We start from the raw sequence: 19,091 nt of genomic DNA, 5'->3' as shown, positions 1-19,091 counted from the left end.
GAGCTGAAATCTCTTGGCATTTTTATGGAATGCAAGTTTTCCTTCCTGATGCTCTGTGGTTTAAATTGATATTCTATCCTCTATTTCCCTTAAGATTGCAACTTATTTTGTTTTCTGGTTTGTTTGTTTTTTAATATCACACATATACATTTTCGTAGCTGTCACAGTCATCCACGTGAAGGTACACATTGTTTCATGCTCGACATTTCCATGTAAAAGTCTGTGCTACATAGCTCTTCAGTGGGCATAGTGTAAAACCATCTGTGATTTGTGTAATTTTAATGTCTTATCTATTCCAATAGAAAACTATAGGTCATTCCCTTGGCTTCTATCCCTATAAAATGTACAGTGCACAAAGTCATGATTGAAATGTACAGAGGAAATTACACATTCACCAAAAAAAAAGTCAGATTGCTATTTTACAAGAGAAGTGTGTACCATTCAATACATACAAAATGTTTAAAATTGTACATCAGTACCAAAGGCATTATGAAATATTCTTTGGAGCTCGAACAAAAGTGCAAAAAAGCCAAGGCAACAGAGCAAATTAAAGGAAGCAAAGCAGCTGTCTTTGCTTTCAGAAGGACAACCCAACTTCAGGGCTCAGCTGAGTAATGAAAGGCAGACACAAACACCCAGTCAAAAAAACCTACTTCATGGATGAAACTCATCTCTCTGCAGAGAATTGGCACCAAGTCTGGAAAGCAGTTTTTGTCTGCTTAAACCTCTACAGCTGATCCCCTGCATGGATAAACCGTCAGAGCTTTGCAATGAAACCATAAGCAAGAACCTGCCCCTTCCCAGAGGGACTTGGTGCCAACTCTGTGCTCAGAGATAAAGTAGATACGGGGACTCCAGACATGTCTCACGTCACTTGGTTAAACATCTGAATGATCCTTGTTGAGGAATTTGGTTTTTTGTTTTGTTTTTGAAGTTACATTTTTGAAAGACAAATACTATGAAGACAGGAGGATCAGTGGTATTTTCAAAGGTAAGGTGCCAGGGGCTGTTTATAGGGTCTACTGGGATTGCATGGTTCTTGGTGGTGCGATTGAAAAGCAGGCCCATCATCTCTAAAGGTTCATCATTGCCCTATGCCATCTCCATTGGCAGAGAAGACACGCTGTGTGTTGGAACGCAGTTAAAAGGCTAAAGTTAAAAAAAAACCCCAAAATGGTGCCTCTGTTATATAAAATCAACTTAATTTTTATGAATGAGGCCGGGTCAAGAGATTTTGCTCATGCATGAATATCCATGTCTGAAACCTCTGGGAGAAGGTTTGCTCTCAGCAAGCAGTCAACACGAGTCTTGGTTTTGACCTTGGTTGTAGTGGAGTGGGCACTGATCCTATGATTTGAACTGTAAAAAGGAAAAGCCAATTAAATCTATTTTTTTTCAATCTATTTTCAAAATTTCTAAACGGGGCTGTGAAAAAAGACTAATTTGGATGGGAAAATATGTATTCAGTCCCTCTTAGGATCTTTTTCTACCTGGATAGAAATATGAAGTTAAAATAGTGTCTGGGTCAAACCAAAAGAAAAGATTATCTTTCCTCAAAGGAAAAAAAAAAGGCAGTTTTTTTTTCCTTTCACATTAAATGCATTTTTCTGCTTTAAATCATCTCTCTGCATGCATACGCCTGCACGCAAAATATGACTGTGCACACGTGTAACTGCGTGAACACAATCTTCTGCAGCCAAAGTTATGTTGTCCTTTTTGTCTTGCAGTTCTTGACAAAGAGAAACCTTTATACATCATTCAGCCTGTACAGTATTTACAGGTCAGGTGAGTAAGAATGAAGAATATATAGAAATACAGTATTTAGGTATTTTTAATGTGTTGTTCTTTCTTTTTGTAAAAAAAAAAAACAACAAAACCCCCCAAAAAACCCATTCCAGAAACAGTCTCACTTATTTTTGCTTTCTGGTAAAATGTGTTTTTTAAGAAGCATTCAAATGTAGTGTATCTCTTAACACAACAGGATTTCCCGCCCCTCCGTGCACTTTGAGTCACATCACAAAATAGGCAGGTAACACTCTATATTTGGTGTCTATTGAACACACGTAAGCGGAGTACATGTAACAATATCTATCCGTAGCTGGCATGTAATGTGCAAGTCTTGTGTGATACATGTGGATATTGTGCCCAAATGACACGAAGCAAGACAGATCTCATAAATACAATGTCTATACTGGTGAGACAGGAATATAGTTTTAGTATATGGGCTGTTCCTGGTCCAGTCCAGGGAAGCCCACCTATGTGAATTACTGATAAAAGAATAAAATGTCGATAAGAGTAATTTACTCCCCTGGAGCATGTATATACCGCTCAGTTACTGCAGCTATTGGAAAACCTGCTGTTAAATTAAAAGAAGGAACGTAGCAAAAATCCTCTCCTTGATTAATTATCTTTTTTCTGCAAACCTCCAGTTCTCCACTCCCTGTGCAAATGCAAATTTGGAACCGGTGTGGCCAGCAGAAAACATTTTGCTTGAATTGAGGGAAACCGAGCCCAGTGGTGCCTAGCGAGCCAGTATATGAGTATAGACGAGTCCATATTATTTGGGTGCTGGCCTGACTGCAACTGCTCTCAAACTCCGGACAGATGTGAAGCCGGTGAAGGAGCAGCGCTGACTTGCTGGGAGGCGCAGAAGAGCCTAAACACTAGGAGATGTAACATGCTTCATCTTGGTCATCAAACCAGCAGCCTCTGGCTTGGGCTAATGGGACTGACCCCGCTACAGCGACTTGCTGAAGCAGACTCGTGTCCCGTGGCCCAGGCACGGAGTGAGATTCACCTTGCACAGTGAAGAGGCGCCTACAGTCGCCACGGGTGTGCTAGTTTTAAAAGACTACAGAGAGAAACAACTTGTGCTGGCAGGCAGCATTCATTGCAGGCTGGAGAAATGAGCTCCTGGATGACTCTGTGCCTTGTGCAGAGGATGAAGGGGGTGGGAAAAAAAGCCGGTTACCCCAAATCCTAACTTGACTGTCAGTTCCACATAGAGCTGAAAGCACAAGCGAATGCTATTTGGACAACCCCAGATTTCGACCTGGGTTTGGATCAGAACCGCACAAGCGGTTGCATGGCTCATATTGGAAACAATCTCGTTCGCATCTCACCTGGCCTCTGGGTGCAGTTTGGAGCAGGCTCGTTGGCAACCTTTGCAAAGAGAGGATCTTGCACAAACCAAGCCACGAGGCCGACGTGGGCACCTGGCACGTGCAACCTCTGGGGCACTGAGAGCAGAAGCAGCCAGGCTGTGGAGAGAGGCACGTATTCCTCCTTGCTACTCTGACATGGCTGGCAGGAGCCCAGGACTGGTGTTATTTTACCACAACCTGCCATTAACATGCCACGTGCTGGGTGGATGGGCAAAAGGCCTCTCTCCCTGCACCAGAAGGCTTAATCGATCTAAATAAAACGGGGACATTTCCAATGGCCCCAAGAGGTAAAAAGGAATTGCTCAATGAAAAGCAAATACAAATCCAGAAGACAAGGTGTTAGGGCTTATGGGGGACTTAGTTATGGCGTTTCAAAAGCCTCAAGAACAGGGTGATAGCCCTACTAAGGCAACTGATACCTTTGGATGTGGCCTGGGCTGGGATGGTGACAAAATGGTGCTATGTTACTAGACCGATGCTAATGAAGTAGGGATTGAAAGTCGAGTGTCTGGGGGGAACTGATGGTCTCTGGACAGCATAGACTGATGCTGTAGGAAGAACAGTGCCGAGACTTTTAGTAGCACCCAAAAAATGCTCTGCACCTAGTGAAGGGGGGGCAGTACAGGAAAGCAAGGGAGAAACTCCCGTAAGTTTGATCACGAACACTGTAGACATGGGTGGACACCTTGCCCAAGGGAGGGGGAAGGGAGCCCTTTGCAAGAGGGCCTACTTTCCACGGCAGAAGTTGTATATTCCCATTTTTGCACCTTCAGGCACGAAAGTGTAGGGAGATTGGAGAGAGGTGCCCCGACAATGCTCTGACCTGCTCCTGCGATTCATTTGGCAGGTACAAAGATGCAGGCATCTGTTTTGTGGGTTCAAATTGCATCCATTGCAATGGAGGCCAGGCCTCAGCCCTTTGGACTATGGACACCAACACGTTGGTTCCCTGAGGCCCACCGTAGCAGGAAAGAGTATTCCTTAGGCATGTCCATCACATTCCCATCATTGCCATCAGACTAAAAAAGCACAGCATTTCATGCAGAATCAACCACAGCTTTTCCCTGAAATCCATATTCCTATGTAGCTCATCCCATAGGTTTCCCACGTACATACACCTCTTGTAGACACAGGTAACAGGAGTCATTCATGCATGCCATACCTGAGGAATAGTGCACTAAATGAATCGCAGCATCAAAGACACGTGGTATGTTAGTGTTACCTACAAAAGCCACTGGGTTTTTAATGCACCTTACCGCCCGATGCAACGGATAACTGCTTGTGTGTTTTCTTCCAAAACTGATGTCTCTTTAAACCCTACAGCCACTTAGGAACGCAGATATAGACATCATGGTATGATTTCTGCTCAGCCCAGACTGCATGCAGTAGCAGGCAAAATCAAGAGTCTGATATGAGAGTCTGGAAAAAGCACATTCATATGTTGAAAATGAACGGATGGTTCCTCCTGGTAGGAGGGAGACCTGCAAGTGATGCTAGATGAGACCTAAAACATGAGCTCTGGTAGTATTGTATCAAAACTGTGTATTTTCCTCTCCCTCTAGACAATAATATAAGGCAAGCAATATTGTGCCAACAGAGCATCAACACTAAAGAAGATACCTATGTATTTATTTTAAGTATTAAAAAAGCCTCGCCAACCCCCCCCGCAACTTGACGCTTCAAATATTCACGTTCAAGTTGTGACGTGAAGTGGAGAAGTCACGGAGGCTTCAAATCAAGGCAAGAGTTCCCTTTTCACACCAGTCCGTAACAAAACCACCCCGCGATCACATGAAAAGCTGCAGGAGCCTGGCTTCCTTCTGAACTTCCTGTGCAGCATCGCTTTTGTGTCACCACTTTCACATTACTTACAAGCAAGGGCATTTTGTATCCCGATTTCCTTGTTTGGGTTTCGCTAAAGGAGATCCATCCAACGGAAAATACTGACCCAAGAGAGGAGGCAAAATAAAAATTGTGGAATATGGTTACACACATACGGTGGCCATTGGACTCGGGCTTCAATGGACCATCGCTGGCACAGCCCACATGCCAAGGCCCTTTGCAGGGGAAAAGGCAACAACCACAGGGAAGATCTGGGGCTTTGTTCCCAACTGGGAGGCTCTGGCTGGAGGGGGCAGTTTTTGGGGAGATGCCTACATTCAGCGCTTGCCTTGGGGACTCCTCTCGAGGGGTTCAAGAAATTGGGAATGAACAGAATACTTCATTAAATATATGAGGGCACTTCCATAAGGGAAGGCCCAGTTGCAAGCTAAATGTGTCTTTCTCTTTAAAGAGCACTTGCTTTTCCCCCAGGTTGAATTCCTAGTCTGCGTGTGTGTGCGTGCATGCATGTATGTATATATGTGTGTGTATGTGTGTATGTATGTGAGTGTATGTATATATGTATGTATAGATATATATACATATATGTGTATGTATATATGTGCGTGTGTGTGTGTGTATACATGTATATACATATATATAAAAGATTTGGCTCTGTGTACATCAGATAGTCCTGCATATACTTTCCACGCCCAGCTGGAGCAGTCCTTGAGAACAGCCCCGTTGTCTTCAGGGCAATAACCCTTGCTGTCTGTGTTTTTGAACTGAGCAATGGCAAAGACTGGACAGAAGCTCTTTTTTGGAAGGAAAAAGAGAGATACTCCTGCTCTAATTTTGTTTCAACGTGCCTGATGTTTGGTGCAGCCCAAAGACAAAAATCTCCCGTCACCCCTCAAGAAATACCGGGAGGGACCACGGATGAAAATCATGATTTATAGGGTTGGTATTAGCTGTACTTAGAAAGGGGTGACCTTCTTCACAGATGAACATTACTGTCCTACTTGTGTGTTCATATAATCATTCTCCCAAGCTGCATCCGATGGCCCATTTCCATTGCTAGATATGGTCCCTTGTCATCTTAGCTAGTGGAAATTAAGTCCTATTTCTTCTGGATCAAGTGTTGAAGCCCCACTGGTAGCACATTGGCAATTGTTGGCACTGCTGAACAGCACACGCTCTTCTTGATTAAGGAACTGCTGTAGTAGGGAACAGCTGGAGAGACAGCAGTTATGGACATGGAGGTATTCAAATGACTGAGTTCAAAGCTCTCTATTTGGGAATGTGACAGAAATGAGGCATAAGTCAGCCAAGCCAAGCAAACCCCTTCTCTTTTGTGTCTAAAGAAAAAGTGAAGTTTTAAAGTCTTAATTATTTTAATTCTTTTTTTTTAATATTCTGAATTAAGAATTTTTTGATGACCTTTTCCTATCAAATTATTAACTGAACCCAAGCATGTATTCATATATAAAAAAACCCCTATTTAAACTACATAATTACTTTAGGTTTCTGAGTAAGCCAAAAGCCAAGATGTTCATATCTGAGGGCCAAATTCTGCTTTCAGAAGCCCTGACTCTGGGGATGAATCTCATTCCAGACTTTACCTCCCTACTTTGAACGACATTATTCTTCCATTATTTGGATTTCTGCCTCTTCCCTCTGCTTGAAGCATGTTTAAAATGGAGTCAGATCCTATAAACAATGCCACGGCACTCTTCCACTAGGTGTTAAATTAGACATTTCAACCATAACTTTGGATTTTCTCGTTTGCTTCAATTATGCCAGAAACATCTTTTCTACTTAGACACTTTAATACATTTTAATTCTTGACTCTTATTTCATTATTATGGATTTTTTAGCAATTGTTTCATGGCAAATATATGTTTTTTTCCACTCTCTTGGGTAAATATTAAGTAAGCAAATTATTACATCTTTGGAGTTCATCTGGTCTAGCCAGGGCATAATGCAAATATTATTTTTTTAAAAACCATGTAACTGAAAAGGTTAAAATTGAAAATGTACAAGTACTCCTACTTATACTGTAAATAGGAATGACCTTGTTGAAGTGGCTTGGCTCCATTAGGCAGCATTAAAAATAATATTCTTTCCTACATCAGTCGCTTAATGAAACATCATGGCTCTTTGGGTGAAACGATTTGCTTGTCATTATTTCCCCCCCCTTTGTTTAAACACGGCTATTAAGAAACCGAGCAAACAAGGAAATCTGCATACAACACCTGCATTTAAGTAACGTCAAGTCCCTTTCCCAAATGTTGGGAAATTCAACTTAGAGCGAGTGCTCTGTTTTCAAGTCTCAGGGTCATTTTGTGAGATGCACTGCAGATGCACTGCATCTTTTCAGAGACGCACACTGACCCAAGAACTTGGGCCCCAAACTTCAAGGCAGGACAACCTGTTGTGCAGTGTGGTCTCTGCTCCAAGGTTTTGGAATGGCCCGTGACACTGATGGGGACCATTTTTAACATTCAGATCCAGATCCCCCACCCCCAGTTCCCTGGAGTTCAGATCCTGGATTTTAGCGCAAGGCCACTGCTTCTGTTTCTGCATGGATGTGCACAAGCATATGTGTGCACACACCGGTTTTGTATGTGCAACCAAGTATCACAGTTACAAATACCCCAGATGCAGTTAAGAAAGGCCCATTGAAAATTCAGCTCAAAATTCGCCTGGCGCCGTGTTGTTCTTACCTCTGACTTTCCTAGCTTTTCTTGGGTTTGTGCCACAACTTGGCATCACCAAAACCGAGTTTCTGTGTTTACAAACATACGGAGATTACAGAGAGAGAGAAACAGAAGTAACACAGATGCTGCAGACATGCCAAACAGCAGTGACACAGAGGTTGCCGTAACATTTTTCATTAAACATCCTCATTGGAGGACACTGTTATTAGCAAAAATTCAAACATTCTCGTCAAAAACGTGTTGTTTCTCAACCACTAACTTGAGAAACTAAGAAAACGTTTCATTGCTGGCTCGCCAGCAACTGCATATACAAGGGAGGTGGGGAAAGGAAGGGAGCAGGAAGCTGCTGGGAGCTGTCGAGTGTGATTTGGGATGAGGAAAAGGATGTAAAGGGTTAGGCAACAAAAAGCATACATTAGGGGCGACTTCTGGTTTCATTCACACCAGCAAAAACCTGGTGTCACTCCACTAAAATCCATGGCGCTCTTGTGGGTGAACACTAGAGTCGTTTGCAAGGATCAACAAGAGGTGGCCTTTTGCAGAGCTGAATCTGGATGGTTGTCCTGACTTTCCTTGTGACTTCACTAGTAACTCTATATTTTCAAATCTACCCAGAAACCCCCCCAATTATTCCCATGCATTGGGATACGTTGCACACCACAGGTATCTAAAAATGCATTCTTTTCTGAACATCATAGGTAGTTAAAAAAAAACCCCTCTGCTTTCTCATAGCCCCTGATTCAGAAGAGCACTCTGAGCCAAGGGCTTATCTCAATTTTCTCCATCGTCACAGGCTACGAAGACAATAGAGTGAAAGACTCCATCATACCCATTCTGAATACAACCAAGTTGGCCAGATTTCCTAATGCCTGAAACCCATGATGTGTGATGGTAGGGACAATATGGTTATTGCCAGGACTGGCAGCAGTATCATCCAGGTGTATAGGGCTGTGTGTGTCCAAATCCCCCTCCCCCAAGCAGCAAACTACATCAATGCAGACCTGAGGAATGGGGAGGAGGTGCTGGGTCTGCAAAGGTCCTTCCCCTGGACCCAAGGATACATTGACCTCTTTAGAAAAGAAATGCTTTCCCCTTCACTTCTCTACCCACCTATGCTGGAGCTAACTGGCTGAGAAGACTATATAGATCCTTTCCCCTGCCACGTGCTTAAGCATCAATGCAACCCTTTCATTTTCCATCCTGAAGCCCCAAAAAGCCACCTCTCTTGGCAGAGATTTCCTTTCCTGCATGAGATCCCTTGCAACTGAGTTCCTGTGAAGGAGATGCATGCTTCCCTACAGGCAGCTGACACCTTCCAAGTGGTGCATAGCTCCTCAGGGACCTATGACCTGGGGGGTCATTAAGGCCAAAGCTGCCATTTTCCCTCCTTTGCTCCTAATTAGCTTGTAGTGGAGGTGACAGAATAAGAGATGGTTTTCCCCATCGACACCAGCAGTTTAACATTCAGCCTTGCCATACTGAGGTTTTGTACTTATCCCAGGTACGGCAAAGCCCAACAGAAAGGGACTCATGCCACCTCTTTAAATGCTAAGAAAACTGACCGCTCGTATGGAAAGACGGGGGTTAGAAAGAGGGACTGACTGAGACAGCCCAGACTGCATTTCATCCTCCTTCCCCAAACATGCACATTAATGATGTCTAATTACATGGGAAGATTCAGAGGCGAGATCATGACCACTGTGTAGCAGCCCTGGAGATGGCTCCTGAAATGCCCACATCAGTCCCCTTGGATAAAGTCTGCACATCTCTGCTAGTAAAGGATCACTTTGTGACTTTATTTTGGTCCCGAAAAAAACTGACTTCATCACCTTCCCCATAGCTTCACGATCCCAGGATCTGCACTGGGCTTTTATGAGAGAGAAGATCTTTTTTTTCTTTTTTTCCTTTAAGAAAGGGTAGACTCTCACTGGCAGCACTTGTGGCTAAATTACAGACCGGAGGCTTATAAAAGGCCAGAAGAAACACCTCTTCGCTCAGCATGGGGGTCCCAATGAAAACGGTGGAGAAGTCCCAAGGACGTCTGCGTGATTTGGGATGGGGTAGCAAAGGAAGGATGGGACCACGGGAGGGAAGGAGAGGGCGTGCAGAAGCATTGAGGCACAATGCGAACTGTGTAAAGAAATGGGCAACACCTTGAATGGCAAGACCCAACCGCTGATGGAGCGCTTGGTACTTTTCTTGCAAAAATGGAGCGACCGCTACTTTTTGTAACGCAAGGCCCCTCTCCCATCAGCGATTCACCGCGAGGTTGTAATTCTGCCATGGGCGCTTGTTCAGCAAAACTGCAAGCTTAGGAGAGCAACTTCAAGTTACTGAATTACAGCCCCCCATCCTGTACCCTTTGGAAAGGATGTTATTAAATATAATACACGGCTTGACATTGGAGAATTCCTCCTTTCTGATGGTCTTTCTTGTCTTTCCTTGGTGTCCCAAATCACTCTTCCTCCCCAGTGTTTCCTTTTTAGCCCTGAAACATGTATTTTGAATCTTCCAACATCCCCCTACCCTAAACCGCTTGACCAAATGGTTCAAAACAGTACCCGATACTATTCTACCCTGCACTACCTCAACTACCTCAACATGAACATGTTTCTTTTCAAGAGCCTTTTTCAAGCTTCAGTGCATTATATTGCAATTACACCACATTCCCAATGCTTGATGGGGACTCGCAGTCTGGAAACCCCATCAGCCGAAATCTGACTTATGAGACTGACATCATGACATTTGCTTTCCAACTCCAAAGTATTTGAGTACGTAATCCCTTAGTGCCTCTTTGCGGTAATCACGTTATAAAAAAATATTGTCAGTCACCTGTTATTTCAAACCTCCCCGAAAAGATCCCCCCCAGGCAATATTTATCTTAAAGGGTTACCAAGAAATGCCGTTGCCCACCTTGCACTGTGATAAAGTTTCACCTATGTTAGAAAGAGAGTACGAAAGAAATCCAGATGCTTCAAACTCCAAATTATTCCACCCCACTGGCCTTTCTCGACCAAATGCAGGCTCAGCACGTGCCCCCAGAGTAAGCTGTAAGAAAATATCCACCAGCTAAGTTCTGTAGTGGTAAAACCTTAGCTGAAAATCTCCTTGAGAAGTTCAATGTGTGGACGGTGCGGACAGGCGGCTGGCCAGTGCTCCGACTGGGCCCAGTAGAGCATCACGATGCTTCACTGTCTAGGAGCTGACCAGCCCATGTCACTGAAAGGTCCCTCACCCGTGGCTGACCTGGGGGGAGGCCCGCAAGGCGTACAGAGGTCAGAATCGGTGTCCGACTCCCCTTCGGCGATGTAGGGTCTGATTTTGGCACAGGGGGCCACTGATGCATAGCAACCGTTGTTCAGGATGTCCAAGTTTTCTTTCGACTGGGAAATGCTAAAGCCACTGAAGGAGCGTTCCAGTTCCTCGTGATCAACCGACGGGATGGAAATAGAGGTGTCGCTGTCTCTCATGGCGCTCTCGTGATGTTTCGTGGTAACGTCGTCGTTCCTCAGGTACTCCGCGCTGGCCCTGTGGCCACTGCCGTATGCTGACAAGGAGCGCTCGTGCGAAGGCGGGGGTGGGATTCGTACCAAAGAGCCCGGATCTCCAACGGGGGAGGACCCGTGGCTCTGTCGCTGATAAGGCTGGTGCTGCCACGATGTTGAGGGTGGACACGTGTTGGTTGGCATCGTCGGAGCTGGCGGGGCGGAGAAGTTCTTCTGTCCCATGGAGCTGGTGGACCGGATGATCTTGATGATGCAGCCATTTTTGTCGATGTGCTCCCTGCTCTCTTCTGGACTGTGGTAGGGGGGCGCTGGGTCTGGTTCTTTGGACCCAAAATAGGCTTCTGTTTCCGTCGGCGGGATACCCATCCGCTGCATATAAATATTCACCAGGAAGTCCAACTTCTTCTCCATTGACTGAACCTGAAAAATGAAACAAAAGTCTCAGTACTGCAAGCTGTCTAGGGATTGGGGCAGACCAATCCTCTGGATACAAAAGCACCTGCCCCCAACCCCAGCTCCGAATTTCAAAGGCACCAATGGGCAGCATCAAAAGTCCTTGGACTTGGAGGGGTCTGGGATCCAAATCCAGTGTGAATTTGAGGAAGGCACTCTCTGCTTTTAGACAGGCTATTATTATTATTTTTTTAATACTTCTAACTTATCCTTTCACGCATCCACTGGTCACTAGAGCAAGTTGTTTTTAATGCCTGGCACTTTTGCTAAGTAATATCTGCAGAGCTCACCTGATTGCAAAAGGAGCAGAGACTCCTTGAGCCCTTCCAGATGGGCTCCTCTTGGTTTGGATCAACCCTTAGATGGAAAATGGTACCCAGGGCTTTGTACTGACCTTGTGCATGGCTATACACTGATTTTGAATGTGGGTCCCACAGCAGCAAGAAAACCTGCCCATAGTCTGTCTTGAAATCTGTTTAGTGTAGAAGGGTGACATTTTCAAGGGCATTCAAGTGATTTAGGCACTTAGCCATTTGAGTGTCATTGACATTTTGTCTTGGCTTTTGGTGACTGCCATGTATCTAAGTCGCTTCTCAAACCGGAATTACTTTTTTATTTCCAATTTTTAAAAATCATTTATATGCCTCAAAAAAACATTACATGCAATCTTTTTTATAGATAACCTTAAGGAAGATATTCCCTAGGATGACCCCTGTTCTACCGTCGAACCTGGCCCATACCTGCTTTTCGACTTTTCCAAGTCTGCCCATCATGCTAGGGTCTTCGGGAAGCTCCCCTTCTGCTGGCCCTTTGGTTCGATCCTTGTCTGTCATTGATGGCCCTCGTCCAACAATCTGGTCAACTCTACCAGGAACAGAAACATCCCCCCCGGAAAAGACTCTTGAATTAGTCAGATACATCAGGGAGACAAAACTGTTGCCTTCTCGCTCCCTAGGGATACGGCAGTAGCCTCTCTCCCAACTTCCAATTACTCAGGAATAGAGAGTTTCGGCTAAGTGTTTTATCTTAGATGCAAACACGTATCTATATTTTCACATTGGTATTGGCAGAGTTTAAAGTCTATCGGTTCTGTTTACAAGGAGATTATCTGGCACATTATGCACAGCAAATTTGTCCATTGGGAAAAATTGCATTCTCAGACAAGTTTCCGCCAATCGAGTCAGTATTTTATTCTTACTAATTACAAAAACAGCAATTAAAAAAAAATTTTTTTTGGTGTGTGGATAATCTTTACAGCTGACTGGATCTCCTTTTAATGGTCTTTCATTATAACATGCTTTTCTCCTCAGCACTAATGAAAGCGTGTAGTTTTCCAAATTAAAACATGAAAAGAAAGTCTCCACTTAAGTGGAAATGTAATGGGTATAGTTCCACAGCCTTCAGGTAGAGGTGCACTGGGGATGAATTTGGCCACAGCAAATAAAACGCTATCAGAAGCATTGCTTCCACTCCGCATAATCCTTCTCAGGGCTGCTAACACTTGCACACTTGCAACACTTGTGCGACTCTCGTCTACACAACAGGGAGCCATTTAAATGGGAGGTCAGGGCAAGCCTATTGGACAAGCTACTGGTCTCCTGGGTGCTATGTTCTGTTTTGGCTACTTGCATTACATTAGTCATTCCTCTTTTGCAGGCTAGGAATTTAAGTCTCCATGTGCAGTGCAAAGTTAGGGAGGAGATCTGGGGAGGCCAGACAGGAGATCAGAAGCAAAGAATATTTGAGGTCACAAATTGAGATGCTTTAAATAGATAATTAAACATGGGAACCTTGAGATCTCATGCTGGCCAACAGGGCAAGTCCAACTTTGGCTGTGATTAAGACTATCCCAATGTACAGCCGTCTTCCTCGCAGTGCCCTGGCAAACTTTACCCTTGCATAATGTGCCAGAAATAAGGGTGATAAAAATAGATTCGTCCATCTGGTTAAAACCAAGTTAGTTGTCTTGAGCGGAACTAAAAATGCTTCTTATGCAGTTCTGCAGTGTGGGCAATGAATCCATGCACCAGGATGAGAAAAAGGAGGAGCTGAATGTGGACAGACAAAGGAAAGGAACAAACAAAACCCAGGAAAGGGATGGGACAGAAAGCCATTTCCAACAATACAGCAGTTTCTTTGCTTGACTTCTAGGGGGTCTTAATGCAGTATACATTTTATTTTCAGTACTGGGCCACATCGTCAGTTGGTAGGGACTAACCTCGACTTTAAATGCATTAAAGTGACACAGATGCATACTAGCTGCAGATCTGGCTAAAAGAAACGGGGCAGATTAACATAGCTAAGGTAACACACAAACACATACACATATATCTAGTATATGTATATGTGTGTGTGTATACATAGATATCTATATCTATATCTCCATTTCTATATAGATATAGGTATAGATTATCTATCAATCTATCTATAGATATATAAAGCTATATAAATACATATATGTGTGTGTGTGTTGGTCCTGGATATGACCGTAAATTGCATCTGCCTAAAGGGCCTGGTGGCAACGTGCCGGGGCTACTCGTGGTGGGGATAGCTCATAAAATCCCACAGTGTTGCAACCTCCAGTGTAAGGTGAGTATAGGGCACCTCCAAACCCTAACCCCCACTGCCTTGTGGGTACTTCTTGGTTGGAGAGAGGCTAAGGGACATCACGCTGACAGAAACGAGCCCTCACCGGGGCATTAGGCAGTCGGCAGCAGTTCTCATCTGTTGATCTCTGGAAGAAAATGCAACCATGGAGGCACTGCATGTCTGGACTCGGTCTAGTGTTTGGATCCTGTCTCGATGGTCTAAAAGGGGATGGTGGGTCTTGGGCAGCTTCCACTCCTCCATACTCTTGCCTAGGCGTATGCGTCGAAGGTCTGGGTATGATGGTCACAGGTCTCCATACAAGCGGATTCATCAGGCACCTGCCTAGACCTCTTATAAGTACACCACGATCCAGAGGATCAACGGTTGCCTACTATACTGTATGTACGTATGTGTACACACACACACACAGACACACACATACACACACACACACACAACACTAAGCCACCATTTTTTAGGTGTCGTCCTTGATCCAGGTAAGTTGACTCCGTTTCTTAGCAGGGTAATGGCTGATTGCTTGCTTACATGGTAAGTACAGCAGTAGGATGAGTACCACGTGATACTTTACAAGTGTGAGTAAGATACATGCCTTATTTTCTCCTCGTAGTACAAAGTGCATGTGATTTGCATGCACGGGGCCTACCAAGAGGAGCATGGGTTACCACCATGGTATGCATCAGGTACATACTATAAGAATAATGTTATTGTGTAAGCCATGAGGCATTTAATTAGATCACGGGGGCCACCTGGACTTGGAGTCGGAGGCTATGATGTGAATAAAAACACTGTATAATCTTCTTTCCAACATGCACAAGCATCTAGACTAGTAAAATAGGATGCCCCATTTAAAGAGGCAAAAGTGTCTGATTTCTTCTGATTACTGGGGGAAAGGCCAAGGAAATAAGTGGCCCTCTTGTCCCAGTGAAGTGCTCTGCTGCAGCCATTTCACTGGGAGAGCTTTCTTATTCTGCAGGATAGGGAAATGGAAATGTCCTCTGACAAAAACTGCAGGGTAAAAAAACAAGAGAAAAAAATTTGAAATATGGGGGAATTAATGCAGTCGCCCAGGGGCACATGCAAACCCTGTCAGCAACCCTGATCCAAAGCTCACAGAAGTCAATGAAGGACTCCCATGTAGATCCTGTCAAGAGGTCAAACTTTTATCCAGGGGCTTTAAAGTGTTTTCCATACACTTGTTGAGCCCCACGCTATCCCAGTGAAGCAAATCAGGGTGAGCTTCCAAAAGCTGCTTCACAGGTGGGATATGGGGAGGTTACTGGCCTCTCTCACAGCAGGGCTGGTTTTACCCACTGCCTCGAGTAGGAAGAAAGGCACATGGGCATGATCTACCGGGAGAGCTGGCACTCACAGGCAGGCGTCTCTTGCTCCCAACCCACCGTCTGTCCTCCTGGGAGTATTGCTGCTTGCCAGGGCAATGCAGCATCCGTTCCAGCTGGGACTCACCATGCTGCAATCATCTTTTTCTGCAGTGCTTGGAAGAGCCAGGGGTTGTCTTTAGGACCTGAGTGTGGTGTGAAGGCAAACTTCTCCAGGGGAGCTCTGTGTGGCTCTGCCCTGGGTGCAGGGGTGGGGGACCCCGGGCCATGCCCTAGCAAGATGTTCATGCACTTCCTTGTGCATTTGGCCAGCTCCACTGGTGGTGCAGATCAGAAAGTGGGGCTGAAGCTCTTGCTCCATTACGGAAGGACTCACAAAGGGACTGGTCTCAGGGAGAAGAAAGTAGAAAGCAGGGATTTCTGTTGTGCCTGGTCCTGGAAAAGGGCAGTGCTTCAGTTTCTTTCTAGCCTTCGCATCCCCTCCAGTGCTGGTGCCATGGCAAGGTGAAGCTGGTAAGGCCACGAGCTTCTGCTGCCATTAGACCAAGAGGTGTTATTTTTCTCGTGAACATCCAGTTGCAGACTGATTGCTGTGCAGGTGTTTCAAATGCACTTTTATCTACATATTCCAGTTCAACAGCCTCCTGCTATTCCAATTTCAGGCCCTTCCCAGCTATATCCTGTTAACTGTATCAAGCCCCATATGATTGGGACTAAGATTTTCATGCGCATAGTGATTTCTTAGCCAGAGTGCAAGGCAGAAAGGATGGGATTTCCAAAGGGACACAAGGAAACCAGGTGCCTTTCTCCAGGGAGAATGGAGGAGCTTGCTAAGGAATTATGGAGGAATAAAGCAAGCTGCGTGGTTATAGCATTAGTAGTAGCTGCTCTACACTAACCGTGCATTAAGTGCACTTTGTGAGTGTCTATATGCATGGTGGCCTATTCCACTCCTAACCTGGAATAAGATACATCCCTTAGTTTCCTGCCTAAGAGTCCTCCTGTGTAGACAAGCACTGGCTCTCTAAAGCACATATAAAGGTCTTATCCTTCAACTAAGTCCTCTTTAGTTGTAATGTTTTACCATTTTTTTCCCCATGGAAAACGAGATGTGCAATTTTTCACTCTCTCAACATACACTATGACATTGGGTCAAGGGTGTGTGGTCTCCAGGCCAGCTCTTCAAAGGAAGCATCAAACCCATGCCCCAAAATCAGTGTGCAAACTCATTGTGTTCTCCAAGGTCTTGCTACCAGCACATGAGCACTGGCATTAAGTAATGGGGTACCTCAAAATCCACTTGCAGGCACCAGCTTCTGGGTGGAAGAAGTGGGGAGACAAAGAACTTGGTCTTTCTTTGTATCCCCTTTCAGGAACCGGGCACAACTGCAGACCCTGTGATCACAGTAGTGCAGGAAAAGCTCCATGTTGGCCCCTCCTGGGGTACTGGCCATATCACGGAGGACTGGCAGGGCTGAGAGAGAACACGTTGGGTGGCGTGGGGTCTGCCTTCCTGCTGCATTCAGGAAGCATCAACCTTTCCAGATTTGCACAGCTCCTCCTGGACATCCCCTTGGGGTGGTGGGCTTCTGTAGTCGTATCATTAAGACAGTTTGTGCCTTTAAGGTACTGGGTCCCAGGCCACGTGCGCACACACACACACACACACATACTCATGTGGGTTTAACATAGGCTCAAGCCTTTGAGAACACATCCCTTGGATTTAAGAGGGCCAAAAGACGGCTGATGCTGTCTGACCTGCCATCCTATCCCACCTGCTATGTGCCTGGCTCTGCTGCAGTCTTACTCCGAAAAAGGGTCGTTGCCGTTCATTTTAAGCATCACCTCTTCTTCTTTCAAATGATACAGAAAAATGTCAATTCTCGCAGCAGCCACAGTGCAGTTTTCTCATGCTTCGTTATGCTTCATGCTTACAGTACATGCAAAGAGGGAGCAGCTGCCACCCCCTGGCCAGAAGCAGACATCAAAGGTCAAACGGCTCAAATGAGGAAAAAAAATGAAGTGTTTAGAAAGAGAGATTCAATTTAGTCTTTGACACAATCCAGGCATTGAAGCCAAACCCCCTTCATCCATGCCATATGACTGGCTACTTACCTTCTGGTTGCTTAATGTTTGTACCAGATCGATTTTGAAAATTGGTATCTAATAACGCTACTAGTGTCCAAGTCTGCGCTATTCAAAAACAAAAATCACCGTGAACCTGGTTGCATCTTGTGACGGCCCGCCAGAATGTACCCAGAAATCTTTGGTGTAGCTTGTGGCATTTGCTATAGCCAAAACCTGACCTTATTTATGCATTTGCAATCTGTTGTCTTCACTAGGAGCTATACTCAAAGACCTGAGGGCTGCATTTTGCCCTCAACACATAAGCACTTTTGAGGTGCATCATACAAATTGCTCGTGACTTTTTGCCTCTGTTGCCTCAACAGGTTGTTTTTTCTTTCCCCCTTTTTAATTCTCAATGGACCAGCAATTAGCTGAAATAAGGAACCATATGTTGATGGTGTGGCTTGCTTGGGGCAAATTGGCCTACCTCATAGCTGGGATGATTAAACTTATCCTCCACCTAGGACCAAATCCAGAAATGGTAACTCTCAGGCAGTTTGGGATGATTAAACTTATCCTCCATTTAGGACCAAATCCAGAAATGGTAACTCTCAGGCAGTTTGGGATGATTAAACTTATCCTCCACCTAGGACCAAATCCAGAAATGGTACCTCTCAGGCAGTTTTGCCTAAGGACTTCAGGAAGTTAAGCCTGGTGAGATCTATAAGGAAGCTAAGCACACAAGCTAATGTTAAGGCCCTTAGGGATCCCATTGATTTAACTCGGGGTTCGCAGGCATTTGAAGTTATCAGAGAATCCTAGACAATGATGGTTGAGGTCACATCTAGTCCAACCCCCTGCTCCAAGCAGGACCAGCCCCAGCTACGTCATCCCACCAAGGCTTTGTCTAGCCAGGTCTTCAAAACCTCCAAGGATGGAGACTGCACCACCTCTCTGGGTAGCCTGCTCCAGTGCTTTACTACCCTCCTCGTGAGAGAGTTTTTCCTAATATCCAACCTCAACTTCCCTTGCTGCGACTTGAGCCCATTGCTCCTTGCTCTGCTATGCGCAGGCTTTGCTGATTGGGTGCCAGATCTTTCTGTCTTCCTATATTTGAGTTAGCCGAATGTGTGGACCGGTAAGGTTTTAATTGTCTTGTCATGTTCATTTCCCAAGCTCGGCTTGCTCAAAAAAAGCTGCCTGGAAAATGGCACTTCTACCACGTGTTTAGCTCTTAGTGAAGACAAGTAGGTTGGGAGACGTGATATTTAAAAAATGACATCATTGTGGCTAAACCATGCACTGTGTGTGCAGAATGTGAGCGCACGCTCACAAGTGATATTCGCACTAAGATGCGGTGGTTGAACTACATTTTGACCCAAATTCATGTCTCCTGTGTTGACTCCACAACGT

General features: G+C 45.0%; 1 protein-coding gene across 1 annotated transcript in view; it reads right to left on the bottom strand.

Moving 5' to 3' along the window:
- Positions 1 to 252: 252 nt before the first annotated feature.
- KCNQ2 (potassium voltage-gated channel subfamily Q member 2) overlaps positions 253 to 19,091 on the bottom strand; it is a 107,202-nt gene continuing 88,363 nt past the window's right edge. The window contains exons 16-17 of the mRNA XM_059713193.1: positions 12,405 to 12,528; positions 253 to 11,631 (exon numbers count right to left, since the gene is read on the bottom strand). Of these exons, the coding sequence (XP_059569176.1) occupies positions 10,894 to 11,631; positions 12,405 to 12,528 (862 nt within the window). The 3' untranslated portion in view covers positions 253 to 10,893. The remainder of the gene's footprint in view (positions 11,632 to 12,404; positions 12,529 to 19,091) is intronic.

Source organism: Alligator mississippiensis, chromosome 9, assembly GCF_030867095.1.
Source record: "Alligator mississippiensis isolate rAllMis1 chromosome 9, rAllMis1, whole genome shotgun sequence".
NCBI classification, from domain to species: Eukaryota; Metazoa; Chordata; order Crocodylia; family Alligatoridae; genus Alligator; species Alligator mississippiensis.
The sequence above is the reverse complement of the archived record's forward strand: the minus strand, read 5'-3'. Positions and strand labels throughout refer to the sequence as shown.